The sequence below is a fragment of the Filicampus tigris genome, chromosome 5, assembly GCF_054856515.1.
Source record: "Filicampus tigris isolate MCC_2025a chromosome 5, RoL_Ftig_1.0, whole genome shotgun sequence".
Lineage (NCBI taxonomy): Eukaryota > Metazoa > Chordata > Actinopteri > Syngnathiformes > Syngnathidae > Filicampus > Filicampus tigris.
In genome coordinates this window covers 14,686,766-14,705,288 of record NC_141221.1, presented here as the reverse complement: position 1 = coordinate 14,705,288, position 18,523 = coordinate 14,686,766, and the positions used below count along the sequence as shown (strand labels likewise).

The window sequence follows — 18,523 nt, the reverse complement described above, 5'->3', positions numbered from 1 at the left end:
ATGCGGTTTTATCCAAACAGTCTAAACTTCGCTGCACAGGTTCGTTTTCCTGCTGACCACAGTTGGTTCTTGGATAAAATTGGATGAAAATCATTTTTAAGAGGATCTCCTGTCTTTACTTTTCAAGACTTTACTTGAAACTAGCCTGTGGCAGAAAAAAAGGCTGTGGACCACTGCTCTCTGCTCAAAATATGTCAATGACATCATCGATTAATCGGCTCAACGGTACTTTAATTACATTCTAGTTGACTACAAAAAAATATTTTCTTCTGTACTAGTTTCAGGCGTAAAACTGAGGAAAGGAGAGCTGAAATGCAAGCCCTCTACTCATCAATTTCTAAAAGCCTCACTTTTTTGACATTTTCTTTACATGACAATGAATCAAATGTTCATCCCTGTCAGGCCCATTGTATGCAATATTACCTATCCTACATGAGAGCGCCACAATCCAGCATTCAAAACTGCTCTCGATGTGGAGTAGTTCAGTTAATGTGGAAAAGCCTCTTGTACAATACGTCTAAGTGATGACTGTAATTTAAGGGTTGGTAATTGGCGGGCGCGCACCAAGACAAGACAACGCACAGTGCTTTTGGCTTCCTCACTTTAATGAGGTTTCACACTGATGCTTTATTGAACTTCTCCAACCTCCGCACTTGCTCCATTTCACTCCCCCATCTCTCTTACCGCCCTCTTAAATTCACCATTAGAAGCTGTTTAGTTTGTTCCTAAGAGCCAATCAAGGCGTGTAAAATACTGCAGAGGCGTACAGAATGTAACACGTCAGTGCCGAGGGCAGATTGCACCTGGAGCACTGTAAATGTCGAGCAAAAAGACACAGCGCTAAGTGGCTTCCTTCAGATTAGCGCTACTGTATGGTTCATCACTGCTACAAATCATCATCGCGATCCATGTGGCTAATGTGCTGCTCGTCCGTGAGGACAAAACAGTTGGCTTTGATTTAAATGATTCAAAACAGATGCCCTTTGTGCAATTTGGCATCGACTGCTTCACATTTGCCCTCCCCGTACTCTATAGAAAACAGTACCAGCCTGCAGTTTCTCATAGATTGACTAAAAGTGAGAATTTTTCTTTTTTGTGATGAAGTGTACTGGTAATAGAGAAGTGATAATAATAACCATGGAACTGGAAATCTTACTTGGCTCAGATTACAAAAAAATCATAGCTCAGCTTCAGAAAACAGGTGAGCTGTGATTGGTCCTTATCTGAGCCCTGAGCAGTTGTGATGTCATTTTCAGTCGACGGAAGTGACAAAATGGCCGCCCCCGGAGATGGCTAAAAACGGGTGAGTTTAGTTGCTTAACTCATATTCCAGAAACACAATATTAAATTTTCAACTAGTGGGCCTGCATAGAACATATTCTTAAAAAAATATATATGTTTGGGTTGTCGTCTGCTTTAAAGTTGCATATTTTATCTTGGTGATAGTCTTTGTCTAGAGCTAAAGAATTCCCTTGACATTCTTTTCTGTGGGAAACAATACTTTTATAATTAGAATCAGTCTCCAATGTACTTCTCTTTAGGCTCATTACATACAGAAAAGATTACTACCAACGCACACTAAACCATGAAATAATTCCGAGCGAGACTCAAGGCCTTTTTCCCCTGATGGTTCCTCCTCGTTTATTTTAATTAGTGTGTTAAATGAAGCTTTGTGATGGCGGCGACCACAGGAGAGGCCCATAAAGACCCAAAATAAAAAAGAACTCAAACAACATGAACATGTTGTGCGTTGTATATATCTTGGAGATTAGCCAGAGAGATGGAGGTTTATTTGGGTGGGGGGTCAGGTCGGTCAGCGTTTTGTCAGACTACATGAATGAGGCCCCCACCAATGAGAGAGAGCGAGCGAGAGAGAGAGAGCTTCCTGTGTGAGGGCTGTAAAAACAAAAGCAGCACTGCAAGAGTGCACAGCGCTTCAACATTCCAGAAGCTTCTGCCAGGTACAGGACAGGACAACCTTCCCATGATGCATTGCATGCAATCCAAAACAAAAACAACACAGCTTTTGTGCGCGTGTGTGTGTGTGTGCTCACATATGAGTTTTCCATCAATATGTGTGATCCACAAGTTTAAAAATGTTTCCTCTTTTTCTGGGTTCATCCCGTTACAAGTCCGACATTACTGCTTGAGCAGTCATTCTGGGCGAAACTAGCCGGGTTTTCGGAGCAGGGTGGCGTCGTTGCATCATGCGGTTGTGCTGAGGTTGGTGGATGATCTCATGGGAGTGCGCTGACCAGAGTTTTGTCGAATCTCACTTCCTGCCTGTGAGAGGTCAGAGGAAGAGGATAAGGTCCTTTACACTTGGAAAGGAGAAATACAGTATCGCAAGAAAAAAAGAGGTTGTTTTTAAAATAGTTCAATCAGGTGTAGAAGAGGACGTGGGGAAAAAAGTCACTTTTACTAGTTATTAGTCACATGTTGACAGCAACAATGATCATCTTGGTCTGCTTCCAACACCAACGTTCCCGGGCTCAATATGGCTCATAACAAGCTGGTTGTCATCCGGCCATCAAACAACAGCAGATAAGCACAATGACCACTTCCACGCTTGCATAAGTGTGACTTGATGTTTCCACACCTGCCAGAATGGAACTTGCCACAATTACCTCCAAAAAGTAACTTTGTTACTTTACTGAATACTTGACTTCAAAAATAACTTACTTAAGTTACTTATTATTTAAACTTGCTTATATACGTATGAATATATATATATATATAAATGTATATAAATATGTGTATATATATATGTGTATGTATGTGTATATGTGTGCATGTATGTGTATATATATATATGTATATATGTATATATATATATATATATATGTATATATGTATATATATTAATGTATAGATGTATATATAAATGTGTGTGTGTATATATACATGTATGTTATGTATATATATGTATGTATATCGTCTCTGTCATGTGAAAAATATTTATTTAAATTTGTTTTCATTTTATTTTTACATGAATCATGTTTCCGCGTTACAGACATCGCATTAAAGTGAAAACTAAAAAAGTTTGGAGATAAGTGTTTTTCACAGGACAGCTACGATATGTATGTACGTATGTTTGTATATATGTATGTATACATATGTATATGTATATGGTTGAGGACCACTGGTGTACTGTATGCTATGCTAAAATAAGCTAACCTCCACTTAGCTGCATTTCTATGAATAAGCCTAACATGAAATGTTATGTCTGTGGGCCTGGTCAGAAAATGGAGAACGTTTTCCTAAGCTTGCTAAACACATTTCGGTGCTTTCCCACAATCGCACCTCCACTTGAAATGTGGCACGGCTATCCCAAACAAACCATTTCCTTTCTTAAGAGCAAGTATTCTCAATTCCGGTCTCAAAAGAGAAACATGACACGGAGGAATAAGCGGAATGAAATATTTTGTGGTGGCCCTCAAGGGAATTTCCTGGTGTCCCGGAGTCCAGACAGGAGTGGCCGACCTGAATCCACTGAGGGAAGTCAATAACGACATACCCGTGACGTGCTGTTAGTGTGTGACAGCATAAGTGGGCTGTGATTAAATGAGGCGCAGAGAAGAAATTATGAGGGATTTTGTTGCCGTTTTGGCGTTTTTCTTGGGGAAGCAGCCTGGGTGCAACACAAAGTGATGTGGTTAGCTACTATTCTGCTTCTCTGTGCTAGCCATTCAAACAACAGACATCCATCTAGCTACTGTATTTCTTATATTGTCCACTTTAGGATTGCGGGTGAGCTGGAGCATTTCCAAGCTGACGTTTGGGCAAGAATTGGGCTGCTCCCTGGACTGGTTGCCGGTTGAGCCACCAAATTAGTCATTTTTGCAGGAAGGTTGATTTTGATGAGTTTTAAAGTGGAGGTCAACCCAAAAATGTTTATTACAAGAATATGTTCTGCGCAGGCCCACGAGTCCAAACATGGCATTCAGATTAATATTACGTTTGTGGAAAATGAGTTAAGCAGTTAAATCCACCCGTTTTTGTCCATCTCATGGGGCGGCCATTTTGCCGCTTGCTATCGACTGAAAATGACATCACAGTCGCTCAGATAACAACCAATCATGGCTTATCCAGTCAACAGGTGAGCTGTGATTGTCGTTACCTGAGTCCTGAGTAGTTGTGATGTCATTTTCAGTCGACAGAAGTGACAAAATGGCCGCCCCCTGAGGTGGCTAAAACGGGTGGATTTTGATGCTTAACTCATATCCCACAAATGCAACATTAATCAGAATGCCATGCTTAGACTAGTGAAAGTGCATAGAACATATTGCAACATTTTTGGGGGGTTGACTTTCGCTTTAAGGCTGTCATAAAAACTTATGAAAATCTCGATGAGTTGTATTGTGGTTTTCCTCCGATTTTAAGGTTATTTCAAACATCCATCAAATCTACCAACGCTTCATGAAAGATGATAATTTCTGCTCACTTTCAAAGTCTTCAGTCAATCTCTGAACCTCACGCTCTGGGATGTTTTTGCAGGTTGTAGAAAAAGGTTTCACAGGTGTGGCCATTTTGGAAATGGGAGTTAGTTGGCCAACTTGTTGCACTGATAATCAGGAAAAATGACCTAGAAATAATGGACTGCCCATTCTTTTTCAAAACTGGATCGAAACCTTGATTTATACCAGTACTGTATTTGTCTGAGAAGAGAAAGGGATGCCTTTTCTCTACTCATTTCCCCCAGCATGGACGATTTTGAGCTTTCAATGAACCTAGCATGTATCCTTTTGAACGTGAAGCCTGGTTTCATGCGTGCCGCCATATTGGAAATGGCAGTTGTTGCACTGATCAATGTGGGATAGTGACTGAAAAATAACACTGCTCAGAGATCAGATCAGAGATGGGTTTAGGTGTCCCTAAATGACTTTTGAATTCACACTCACAATTTAGTCTTGAGACAGCCTCACATAATCCTGAGCACTACTTTTGTCTGACAGCAACAACATAGAAAAAGTCAGCAGTGAGAGATGAGTCAAGTTTATAGTCAAGTTTATAAGGTCATGCTGCTTCCGTGGCATGTACGCCTGTGTCGTGACCTGCGCGACCGCAGCGGCTATTTGTGGTGCGGCATCTACCCACGTCTGTTTGTTTCACTCTGAATCAAAAGTTACCTGCCGTTGTTGATGGCGCTAGATGGAGATGAAACGTTTTCTCGAATACCCGACCACAAATAATCAAAAACGAGGCAGGTTTTATTTCTAAAAAGTACGTAATGCAAATACACTCTGACCTGTGCACAAAACACCTCTTAGCAGGTCACACAAGTGAGAGCAAATGTCCCAGAATGCATTGCGTTTCTCAAGCAAACGTCTCCAAGCCCTGCGGGGGCTGTAGAAGACGCAAAACAAGGACACCCATTTCCTAAGGTGTTGGCAGCACACAGAGGAGAAACAAGAGTCCGCAGGCCAGCATGTGTGTGCAACTTGTTCACGTTATAGACACAATGAAAAGACTTGCGGAGAAAATAAAGAGGATAGGAAAGGGAACTCAAGGGTTGCCAGTTCCATCCTTCACCTGACAGGATATATTAAAATAAGATATATTAAAAAGTATGATTTATTTACTTATTTATTAGATACACAATTGAAGTAGTGGGTCAGCACAAAGTTGAAAAAAAACAACTTTTGCCACATGAGCTACGGCATAAACAGCATACTATTACTCAAGGATGGGCACTTGACCCTATTTAATTTGCCAGTCCGTGACCTGGGCACCCTTCCATCCGTATTCATAAAAATAATCGTTCTCTGACCTTGTCCGTCCTCGTCCTTTTAAAGCACTCCCGTCCTTACATTTTGTCAGTCCCTCCTCCCCATGCACATCTCTGCTACTACAAATGATAATCATCATCATTTTCTATCTAATATGCAGTGGTGTCTTGAGATACGAGTGACTTGACTTACTATTTTTTCGAGACGTCACATGACCAAAGCCAGAAAACAGGTGAGCCGTGACGTTCGCAATGAGAGTCCGAGGGCACTTTGACTTCAATTTCAGTCGACAACAGAGGACGGTATACAGTAACGCCAAAATGCTAGTGCCCTGACTGATGAAAACGAATGGATTAATTCACTTAATTCGCATTATTAAACAGAATCCTGGTTCGACTACTGTGAGCACTTATGGCGGGAAAAAAAAAATCTTGAATTCCACTTCAAAACAACTACATAGCTTAACCAACCATCTCATTGGTTGTTGTGCACAAATGGTGCAGCTCCATACTGTATGTACTGAACCGTCATATATTCTTTATCCTCTGCGAAGAACGACTAATGTTAGTGCCGTACTAAGATATTGAGGCATCTCTGTGGACAGTAGGCTGTATTTGTCTGTCAGTCTGCCTTGAATGGCAATTACAATCGATAGAATTACAATCTATATCTCAAGGCACCACTCTATATTATTAACAACAACAATTATAATGTGCTCCAAATTATATACAGACGGATACTATAAACAACAATAATAGTGCCATTATTGTTACACTGCTTAATTCCAGCGAAAATGACTGTATATTGGCAATAATAATAATATTCATCAATAAGCTGTTTTTCACACCATAGTGTTTGTTTACGACCGTGGTAAAAAATCTCCCCCAGCTGTCGGTGACGTCTTCCTGCCCACCCGACTCCCACTTAACGCGACCCACATGTCCCGATCGGCCGGCGTCAGCACATCTGAGGACCGGGCAGGAAAACACTGACGCGGCACGGAGGCGAGCGTCCCACCCCTGCAGCGCTTTTGCTGTCTATGCCGCTATTTCACAACCCTGTAAGCCAGGGGTGGCCAAACGTTTGTGCTCAAGAGGCGCGTTTGATTTTCAACACTGACAAATGTGCCAGGTCATTGGTAAATGTGGATGTCGAATAGTTAATTTTAACGATAAAATAATTTTTACGATCGTTTTTAATATTTAATTTACCTTTTTGATGCACAGTCCGCTAGCTTAATGCTAATATGTAATGGAAAAGAAAGCAAAAAGCAAAAAAAAACAACAACCCACAATTGTATTGTTGTTCAGGAGGGATTTATTTCTTTCAATTGCGATGCAACCAACATTGTGTGTTGCAACAGCACAACAAATGCGAATATTACATCAGATGAGGAGCCCTACGTGTTCAAAAAGCATCTCAATGAATTAGAATGCCAGAACATTTATTTCAGCAGTTCAATTCAATTCACTTATTATATAGATTTGTTAAACATCAATTCCAACCTATTTAAGATAAGATAAGAATGCCTTTATTGATCCCACAGTGGGGAAATTTTCATATTCATATTTCATATTTCATATTACATAAATCGTTGCGTTGATCTTTTTTTAGATGGTGAATTTGGGTTTTTTAACTGTAAGTTATATTCACCAAAATTATAATATAATTATTATAGCTTAAAATTGTGAAATATTTCAGTGTGTGTAGTGAATCTATATATCAGTTACATTTTTCAAATGAAACTACTGAAATTCAATCTTTAAAAAAAAAAAAAAAAAAAAAAAAAATCACAATATACGTACTAATTTACTGAGATGCACCTGCAAATAAAACATCCTGATATCCATTCAAAACACGGCTGTGGTGTTTTCAGCGAAATACTTTTGTAAAAACAAATACAATTTCAACATGTACAGTATATAAAGCTTGAGTGACAAAAGGAGAAGGCACAGCGAGAGGACGTGTAAACACTTTTGTCTGGGTTAGCTGCAGTTGTCTGTTACAAAAATAAGGCCGGGGAAAAAAAAAGAAAAATATAATCATCATCTCTCCGTGTGTGCCAAAATGATGCCGTTTACTTAAACAGAAGGCCTAAAAGTTGCATTGAAAGAGGGCTGTCCAAACGTTTTCCTCCGAGGCCGCCTAAGAAAAATCGAGGATATAAGGCCCACTTTGATATTCAGCAACTTTGATTTATTAAACACGCCAAAGCCATCAAAATCCATCAGGCAATTATATGATTCATATATTATACAGTGGTGCCTTGATATGATTTGAATTTGTTCTGTGACCACGCTCGAGGCTCAAAACACTTGTACCCTAAATCATCTTTCACCAATGAAATGAATGGTAATGCTATAAAACATTTGATCAGTTCCGGCCTACCCACAAAAAACATTTTTAGCAATGTTTTTTTTAAGGAAAATAGCACCTGATAACATTGTAATTTATCAAAAATGGCAACAAAAAACAGGACATACAAAACTAAAGAGTTTGTGCAATATGATTAATTCACTGCAGCTACTTCTGGCGGGCGCAATTTGGCCACCGAGGAGCAGTGTAATAGAGTCATCAGATACAAACGAAGAAGACTTTCACCGCTACTGTTCGTGACTCAGTAAGATACAGCATATTTGTTTTTTGTAGCGGATAAAGAATATGTCTGATTGTTGTTATATTGTCTGTCTAGTCTGTTTGTGATCAAATATCCGTTGCTTAAGGCGTTATATTACCACCACATTGATGCGAGTTGGTAGCCCATCTATGGCATTTTGCATTTGTTGTTCGCATTCAGCTAAACTGACTTTATTTAGGCAAAGCTATGTGGTTGTTTTAAGTACAGAGTTTAACAGAAAACTTCAACTGTTCACCATCTGCCCAATTACTGTTGCTTGTGGTGAAGTAAGACGAGTTGAGTTCACCTCCACCGATACAGCGTTTGCATTTGGACATTTTTTGTCTTTTATTAAAATTCTCGTATCTCAAGGCACCACTGTAGAAAAACTTCTACATCACATTGTTCTGTTTCGGTGATAAGCAGTATAATAAGTTCAGGACTTTTCAGGATTTTGAGATTGCCTGTGGCTAGATCTGTCGCGTGCACTGAGCACATGGAAATAGTCGACAACATCGCCGTGTTTTTTGTCAAATGTTAGATTTAGTAGATGGTGCAAAAAAAAAAAAAAAGGACAAAAGGCTTCAAATGTCCCACGGGCTGTACTTTGGACACCCCTGCATTACGGTAACTAAACATATTGGTCCTCCAAGCCTTGGACTTGCCCTCCTTGGAAGTCCCTCCGAGCGGTAGCGCCACCCTCTGGCCCATTCAGTAAAAAAACAAAAAGTGGCGCATGGGGCTACGCGGCGTCGTACTTGCACAGCGCCTCCTCCAGCTTGGCGGTGATCTTGTGGAAGAAGGCCATCTGCTGCGTGAGGAAGTGCTGCATCTGTGCCCGGAAGTCGCGCACGCGGATCTGGTGGAAATGCTGGATCTCGGCCAGCGTGGCGCACGAGATGATGTTGCAGCGCTCCGTGATGCCCTCCGCCTGCGCCGCCTCCATCTTGCCCTCTTCCACGTGACGCTGGCTCTCCTTCACCTTGGTCAGGGCGCCTGCTCAACACAGAACATCACACGGAGAGAGGTGGCTATCGAGACAAAACTGTTGAGCTCACAAACGGTGTTACTTCGTACCACGGACAGCATTTATTTACTCAGCTGCAGATGGAGGAGGGGCAAATATTGGGGGAGGTCTTTATTTGCATAATACTAAACTGCAGATGGGGTCGGCCTTTATTTAAGGCATGTTCGATAGCACTTTTTTCAGACCGATACCAGTACGAGTATTCACTAGGGATGTAAACGATTCACTCAAGCTGCAATTCAAATCGATTTTCAGTTTCCGATTTTGATCAAATTTTTTTAATCTTTTTTTTTTTTTAACAAAATGACTCATTTTACGACTAAAATATGTTCTAAACTTGAGAATACATACATGTACAATACATTTTACTGTTATCCTTACAAATCAAAATTTCAAAATCGATTCTTTAATTTTTTTTACATCGATGCATATTTTAAGCAGTTTAAATGGATTTAAAATTGATTTTTGATCAATTGTTACGGCTCTAGTATTCACTCATAAACGGCATTCATTCAATTGCAATTGAGAGAGGTCTTTATTTTCACCAAATGGTATTTGTTGACTTAACTGCAGGTAGGGGAACCTCTTTTTGGAAAAAAAAAAAAAAAAATTCATTGAATTGTAAATGAGGAAGGTCTTTCTCTTTACAAAATGGCATTTATTTACTCAACTGCAGATGGGAGAATGCCTTTATTTGTCCATAAACGGTGATTAAGGGAGGTCTTTCTTTTCACTAAATGGCATTTATTTACTCAACTGCAGATGGGATAGGCAAACATTCACGGGGAGTTTTTTTGGTAAAAAAAATATTTACACAACTGCAGATGGGTGCTCTAGAAAATGGATGGATGTGTGTGACACTGGCTTTTAATTATTCTCAGACACTATTTACCCGCTTTGGTGAGTGCTGTTGTTTTGGTCAGCAACAAGCTTTATGAAATGAAATGAGCATTTTTTTAATGTAGTATTTGGCATCTTTTTGGTGGGGCATTTATTTATCTTAAATGGATGACTAATTGACGCATTTCGTTTATCAAAGTGGCATTCATAGATGTGGTCTGAGATGAAGTCATGAGGGGAAAACAGCTCACAGGTTCTTAATTTTTAACCAAAGGTGCTCACTTCAACCTAACAAAAAACTGACAGGCACTTTCTTTTCTCTGCTGCTAGTCTAAAAGTTAATGTCCAACTTTGCGCGCGCGCACATACACACGAGGAAGGACCGAGAAAGAGACATTTAAGGAAATGTTCTCTGGCCGCCAAGGTCAGTGGCTATTTCAAGGGCACAACCTCAGTACCGCTTCAATTTGAATAATGATGTCACAATTCCAGTCCAAACACCAAACCAAGACGAAGAAGTCAAACGCATAGAAATCTTTTCCCACACTAGCAGGAAGATTTGCGCTTAAGTGACGAGTTCTTGCGGCGCGAGCAGATTGAGACACGATGCTTTGCAACCTCGCATTTTCACACTGAAACCAAAGTGGAGCCACTTCCTTCAAACACACACACACACACACCCATTGCTGTGTGTAAGCCATCCTGTTTGGTCAAACTAAGCAGCCGACAACACAAGAAAGTGTCCTAAAAAGTTTTCAGTTGAAACCAATAGTCCTTTTTCTTTCATTATCTTTGCCAGTGAGGCATGGGAGCTTGAGGAAAAATAAAGACGAAGTTAAGAATTATTTTTGAAGGCAAAAAAAAAATGATAATCATCCAATTACGCCCTGACACGTTCAGGACCTCGCAGACAGTCGGAATTTATAAAAGTCTAGCAAGAATCCACTCCACGCCGCCAGCGAGTACTACGCTTGCTACAATAGATCATTGCAAAGCAAGCCCAGTAGCAACACTGCAGTTGAGTTGCCTGATTTGGAGTTAGGACTTTTATCAGTTCCGTCTGCCTGCGAGGCCATGAAGGTGTCGAAGTTGACTAATCAAAGAAAATACAAATGACGTCGATGCCGCCTTGGCTGTCGTCTCCTTAGCATTGACTACAAAAAAAAAAAAAAAAAAATCTGAAGTCGTTCAAAACTTATTGTTAACATATTTTAGTCGGGCATCTTGCTTGATTTAGTTTGATGATAAGGCCCCCAGACATTACACGTTCTTCCTGGTGGGGACATTCACTGTTGAAACATTCTCACTGAACAGCATGAGAACGCGTTTCCAAACTACTGTACATGGCTAACGTGCAAGCAGACTGTACACTTCGGTCATTGTTGGCTCAGGGTGGGGTGGATCTATAGTGGGCTAAAGGCCTAAGGTCGGGGGTCACCAACAGCGGTCCTCGTTTGCTGATCAGGATCGTTATCAGGCTTCTCAAGAGCTGATCTTTTTAACAGGTGTGTTACACCAGGGAGAGATTGAAAACCTGCAGGACAGGTGCCCTCGAGGACCGGAGTTGGTGACCCCTGGGCTAGATACGCCAATCCGACGTCGGAGGTCGTGAAGCGTCGTGGCGTCTGAATGCGCCGTCTGATTGGTGTAGTGACCACCGTGGTTGCGTCGTAACCCCTCAGGAAGCGTGTGGTGGGCGTTTCAGCGTGTTGAATCGGCGTGGCCAGTCGTGACATTTGGTCAATCTGATTGGCTGTTAGCAAGCAACGGGAAGTGACAAATGCGGATAAACAGTGAGCGCAGCACGCCTTACGCCTTTGCTGCCTTAATCTTCTTACAAGCACAAAGAGGAAAGGTTGTCAATGTAAGTATTTCACGAAACCGTGTCAAGAACGTGAGTGTTTACTTCGCGTGGGAGTTCATCGTGAGCGAAGAATAGAGCCGAATGCATTGTTTACGTTGTTATAATCAGCCCCCGGCCAACGGCTTTTCCGGTAAGATTTTACTAACCATGAGAAATGGTGACTACCGCCGCCGATGGTATGGAAGGGTATTACATCTCACGCGTGCGCAGAAGGTACTTTAATGGTCAGCGTCGCTGTGTGTCGTTGCGCTAAATTTTTCCAGCGTGACGTGCCGACAGCCGGCCCGACGCCACAGGGTGTAAGCGTCGGTCACAGTTGGCCAACGTCGGATTGATCTAGCTAGGCCTTAAAAAAATCACACTAGACCAACTCCTGTGATGGCCTGTTCAATAACCTTCATAGCATATTAGGCGTGCACTTCAACGAAACATTACTCATTTACTAAGCCGTCATGCCAATGTCCGTCCGCTCTTTTCACACTTGATCAAGTACCAAAACAAAAAAATGCTATTCTCCCACTCATTCAGTACTAGACCTTTTCAGACCCTCTTTTACGGTAACGTTGGGAAAAAAATTGAAAAAAATATAAATATCATCTGCTCACAACGTCTCCAGAGCTCTTTGGCCACGGATAGTTTCCCACGGGCTGATGTTCTGCTGTATGGCTCACCAAATGCCTCTAGGGAGATCCCTCCCTCAGGCGCAGGTGGCACCGAGCCCTGCTGGACCGAGTTGATGTAATCCCCGCTTACATAATACTCGGCTAGTCGAGCGTGCGACCTGAGCAACAGTCCCCGTCTCACCGTCTCGCACGCCCATTAGCACATTTGACGGCTGCCGACAAGATTTTTTTTTTTATTGCAAAAATGGGGGGCTTTAGCTCACCGGTTCAATTAAATGCAGGTGAGGACATTCTATCTGACCCCATTTGAATGTTGTTTTAGCTGGCCTGCTGCAATCCCGAGCCGCAGCCTCGTTATCACTTTTGAGGTTTATAAGTGGTCAAAGCGTTATTTTTTTTTGTTAGATTGACTGCTAATAAGAGCCGCACCAACGTCAACAGTTCGTCCTTGCAAAATCGATGCAGGCAGATTTGGAACAAGAAAAACAAGAAAAGGTCTTGTATGTACTCTTAATCCTTTAAAGATACATAGCAATTTGCAGGATTCAAATTTGAGCTGGATTGACACTGCTAGTCCAAGTACCCAATTCCAATTTATTCCCTAGACTCCGTCATTTTTGCCGTAGAGACAGAAAATGACCGCGGAGAAACGCTTACAAGTACTTCTTGTACTACAAAGACCAATATTCCTTGCGGGTAGCGCAAGAGCATGCGCAGAAAACAAACCAATGCCTCATTTGAGTGATGTAAAACAGGTTTACATGATCCAATATTCGGGTTCGAAAAGGGGTACCCCAGGGGTCCTCCCCGTGTTTTTTTCATTCTGTTCTTTGCGCGCGTTGAATATGGCCCGAAAGCTGCCAATATTTGGGTTTGAAAATGGTTATTGACTGCATGTAAACATGATTTCAATCTTCAATGGGTCTCCTGTCCCCCGCCCACTAAAGTTGCCACACGTTGTCTGGTGTTGCTTTCATTTCCGTTTCCGACTACGTGTGTGGTAAAAATGTCAACGTTATTTCGTGAGGAGAAAAAAAAATAAAGCTGCATGGAACACAGCCGGAAAGCTCATGTGGTAGAGTAAATAGCACTCCAATGAATAAACATGCTGGAGTGGAAACACATCAGCTTATGACCACAAGAACCAGAAAACAATCTTTTGGTTATTGATTTAAAAAAGGCCTCTGGCTGTCACTTGTATTTTTCCTGCTGTTAGGCGTCTCATCATGATGGTCCCGTACCGGGGATATTCGAAATGTTGTCGCAGCAGTCAGCATGGATGACTGAGTCACCTATGTCGGGTCTGCTGACTCGTGAATGATGGCACTCAGAGCCGCTTATTATGAAGTCAATGGGCCCAATGTCAAATCGGACAGTCAACAACGGTACTTTTGGAATGTAGACGCTAAGTGCAATGCGTGACCGTTTCTGGTAAAGATCACCCAAGTAAACATAAAATGCAGTTTGTGTAAAAACAAACTAAAGCTACCTAGCCCTGTGTGAAAAAAGTATTTCTGACTTCCAAGCAGGTTGGCATTTCCCTCGCTGATAATCGATGTGACAAGCAGACATTCAGCGCCTAATCTTGATCTTCTATTCAAAAGCTGTGCTGCTCTCAAAACCAAAGCGATGCAACGCTGACTCTGGGTGTCAAACTCATTTTTGACGCAGGCCACATTGTAGTTGCCTTCTGCGGTGCGTTCGGACTGTGAAACCTCAGAAATGTTTATTTGACTCATCATATTATTACATACACAGTACACAACAAATTGATGGATAGCTCATTTTGAAATCAGAATTCAAGGATAATAGTTGTTTTTGTATGTTACTGGGGGGTATGTTAATGGGGTTTGGTGAAAAAAAAAAAAAAAGAAAGAAAGCTCCAATATCTGAAGATTTTCATTCATTATGACAATTTGAAATTTTGGTAGATTTTAGTAAGACAACATAAAATGATGGATTTGGATTTGGTTTGACACGTGTGGTTTACTTCCACCGACGAATATAAACGTCCACAGCATGGGCGGAGTCATGGGTGGGCCTGGGTGTGCACAGGCCCATCCAGATTGACAGATTGATTGCCCACCTAATGAGATTCATGAAAAAATATATACTTTAAAAATGTTTGTAATTTATTATGAAATTATTTTTGAATTTGTGTTTTTTATTGTATTGAATATTAAGAATGGCATAATTGTTGTTGTCTAAAGCTCATCTGAACTTCATATTATTTCCGTTTATCATTTTATTTGAATATACGATGTGTCGGGACAGGAGGATTGTGCTCAGTGAGGGAAATACTTATTCTGGCCCACCCTGATTTTTCCAGGCCCACCCATTGGCCACGTTCTGGCTCCGCCCCTGGTCCACAGTAGTGAATGAGTTAAGAGTTGCCGGACGCATTGATATGATCGCTCCAGAATGTTGCGGGCGTCCGTGTTTATGTGTTCATAGCAGCCTGCCTCCATTCTTGCTCAACTCCAGTTTCGCGTGATGACATCAATTGTTATATATACCAGTAATATGATTTCATACTGTGACCCCAAAAAACAACGAAAAACCTTCACGCTTCCATTCCTCCCACTAACTGCAGTTGAGTAGATTAATGTCGCTGATTTGTGGAAATACACGAACGGTTATCAATCAGCCGAATAATCGATGCCTAATTTCAAGAAGAAAATAATATGAAACATATCGCACTATTTGGCTACAACCTGCTCAGACGCGTTTCATTCTCAATGTGTATACCGTCTATAGAAGGCACTTAACAATTGGCTATGGCAAGGTGCAGCACTATTCTGCCCACGACAACACGGCATCGAAACATCTGCAGGTGGTGAATGTGTACAATCCGGGGCTAACCCAATTTGCCATTGTTAAACCTTGGCGAATGTCTGTGTAATCCTCTTTACACGTTGGAGCCTTGCTATTCACGAAGAAGATGGCATCCCAAGACCAGAATTGGAGCAGCCGTTGAAAGCTCAAGGTATTGAACGTGGGTACCATAAGACCTTCAGGGATGAATTATTATCTCATCCAGTTGTGGTATTGATGTTTAGTGCGGCATGGATGGAACATGGCATCATCGCAAGGATTAATTCACGTGATCCTCTTATCTGGTCTTGGGCCCGAGGTGGACACAATGCTTTCCTCCATAGTGCTCAGTGACGGCTATTCCGGCGGACGGATTGATGATTTCGCTATCAATCAAAATATTTGTGATTCCTAGTCCATAATTGCCCAGCCTTGCCGCCTACACTTAAATGAATTCTACGACAATAACATCAAATTGGCAGCGCTGTGATTTGGTGGTTAGCACACCCGCCTCACAAAAAGAAGAGGATAAGCGATATAGAAAATGGATGGGCAGATGAATGTCAAATGTCTAATGTGAAGTGTGCTACCTTTCTGGACGTGGATGATGTCCGGGTAGTTGGCCAGGTGTCCCTGATAAAGAGCTAACAGGTCCATGATAGGGTCCAGGTCCTTATTGGGCTGCTCTGCGAAGTAATCCCCGATGGATTCAAAGGCGTCGCCAGTGAAGGAGATGGCCTGGTTGAGTCCGGCCGAATAAACCTGCTGGTCCATCTCGAAGGCCTGGCTGAGGACCTTGAAGGACACGCCCATCTTGTGGTATTCCTTCCGAAAGCCGCTCATCTGCTTGCGGGCGAACTCGCCGGCGGTGGCGTTCAGTTGCAGGGCGCTGTCGTCCATCCTTTTGGTGAAGGCCTTGAAGCCGTCGATCTTGCTCTCCACCTCCTGGAAGTCGAGCGGCGCGGCCGGCGTGCTGATGGTGAGGAAGAAGTTAGCGCCCACCATCTCGTCTTTCTCGGCCTTCCTCTTGCCCATCTTCCAGGCCTTCTCGTCCGTGCTGCAGGTGAGGAAGTGCTGGAAGACGTCGCAGCGCGCCAGCACCGGGTGGCTGGTCATGTGGTTCATCCACCAGATGAGGCCCTTCCGCCTCTTGGAGATGAAGTCCTCCTCAAAGCGCCCCGTGGCCTGCTTCTCGGGGATGTGGGGCACCGAGATGACGGGGAACTTCTCCACCAGGCGGGCGTAGAGCCAGTCGAAGTGCTTGTAGCGTCGGTTGACCTGCTCCTGGGTGTGCGTGGGCGTCAGTTTGTACGACATGTAGCTCTTCATCCCTTTGAACTTGGTCTGCTTGGTGGGGTCGTCGATGGTGCAGGTGAACGGGTACGGGTTCTCCTGCCACTCAGGACCACGCTGGCCCATCACCACGCAGATCTTATCCCCGTCCTTCACGAAACCCGCCGCCTCACCCAGCACGAAGGCCTCACCTCCGGACTTGACGAAAGTGGAGAATCGGTTCAGGTTCCGGCTGACTGTCGCTGAGCTCTTGGGGTGCTGTCCTCTCGCCATGGAGGACGTGGAGACCCTGTAGGTGGACGCCCCGTTGCCCTCAAAGTCCCGGTATCGACCTCCCGTGGTACCCGGCTCGTCAGCCACAGTGGAGCTGTCATCCCAGTCGTCATCCCAGTCATCGTCGCTGCCCTGGCTGGGCTGCTGGTTGATCTGTTGCTGCGCGGGGGGCGGGAAAGCATTATCCACTCTCGCCGTGGATGGCACGTTTGCGTAGCGGGACTCCGGGTGCGTATCGCCCGACGTGTTGTTGTTGTCCCCTCGCAGGATCTCCACGTAGGACGCGGGGAAGAGCCCCCTCTCGCCTTTACTATTCGTGCCCTCCAACCAGCCCTCGATGTCTTGCTCGCTGTACAAACTTACTATCTCGTTCTCGCGCACTGACACCTCGCCAGGGTTCTCCGAGTTGAAGTCGTAAATGGCCCTGGCACGGAGGAGCGCCGCCATGCTCGGAATGAAGCCGGGCCACAAGCAGAAGGGGGCGGCGGGCTGAGTTGCGAGCGGCTGGCCGGGGCCGGGGCCGGGGCCGGGGCCGGGGGGTTAGAGAGCAGCGCGGTGGGCAGTCCCAACTAGCTCCCCCTCTAAGGCCGCCACTAATTACGTACAAGTCCGCATTCAGTCTTTACCCCCAAAGACTGTAAAATGGACGTTTTGGTCTCCCGCGGGACAAACTGCTCCTCACCTCCGGACTGCCTTCGATCCTCTCCGGACGCTGCCTGCTGCCTGGTGCTGCTCAGCAACAGCAAAAGTCGACCAGGCTGGATAATCGAAGGCGGAGCTGTGATTCCACCCCCCCCCCCCCCACCACCACCACCACCAAATACCCCCAGACAGCAGCAATCAATTCCCTTCCTCCACACATCAAAGGCGTTTCTGTCACATCAAAGAATAGGAATTGATCAATATTTTTATGACGAATTTTTGGGACTATAAAATCCTTTGAACTTAATTTAATGGCGCATTAAAACCATACATACTAACATACATCTTAGTTATTTATTTTATAAGTACAGTATTTTCTTGGTAATTGGGACATCGTAAACAATGAGGCCGGCTTGCATCTACTGTATAATGTTCAACAAAACCCTTCGAACGAAGGCGTTGCAAGGGCTCGTTAGTGGTTTTGCTCAGATAGACACTGCCACCTTGTGGTTTTCTGTAATATTGTGATCTGTACATGATAGATAGATAGATAGATAGATAGATAGATAGATAGATAGATAGATAGATAGATAGATAGATAGATAGATAGATAGATACCACTTACTACTACCACCACTTTTTTACTAATACTTGTTTATTATTACTACTACAACAGTATACAGTACTACTATCATTTAATTATTATATACATTATGATAGCAAGTGTAGCTTTTTGTTTCTTGCTTTAGTTCCATTACTTAAAATATGTTTTATTAAACGTTTTAAGTTTTTAACATAATT

General features: G+C 43.1%; 1 protein-coding gene across 1 annotated transcript; it reads right to left on the bottom strand.

The window, feature by feature from the left end:
- Nucleotides 1-7,023: 7,023 nt before the first annotated feature.
- snx18a (sorting nexin 18a) lies at nucleotides 7,024-17,833 on the bottom strand. Its single transcript, XM_086031115.1, has 2 exons — nucleotides 16,105-17,833; nucleotides 7,024-9,342 (listed from the first exon to the last, which is right to left on the bottom strand). The coding sequence occupies exons 1-2, from the start codon at nucleotides 17,525-17,527 to the stop codon at nucleotides 9,089-9,091; spliced, it is 1,677 nt and encodes a 558-aa protein (XP_085887241.1). The 5' UTR covers nucleotides 17,528-17,833; the 3' UTR covers nucleotides 7,024-9,088.
- Nucleotides 17,834-18,523: the final 690 nt, after the last annotated feature.

What these genes read in the sequence shown, in the direction of transcription:
- snx18a (XM_086031115.1), bottom strand. Translation starts at nt 17,527, where the DNA reads ATGGCGGCGCTCCTCCGTGCCAGGGCCATTTACGACTTCAACTCGGAG. An exon ending in CATCATCCACGTCCAGAAAG is followed by an intron (nt 9,343 to 16,104) that starts GTAGCACACTTC and finishes TGTGTTGAGCAG; the next exon opens with GCGCCCTGACCAAGGTGAAG.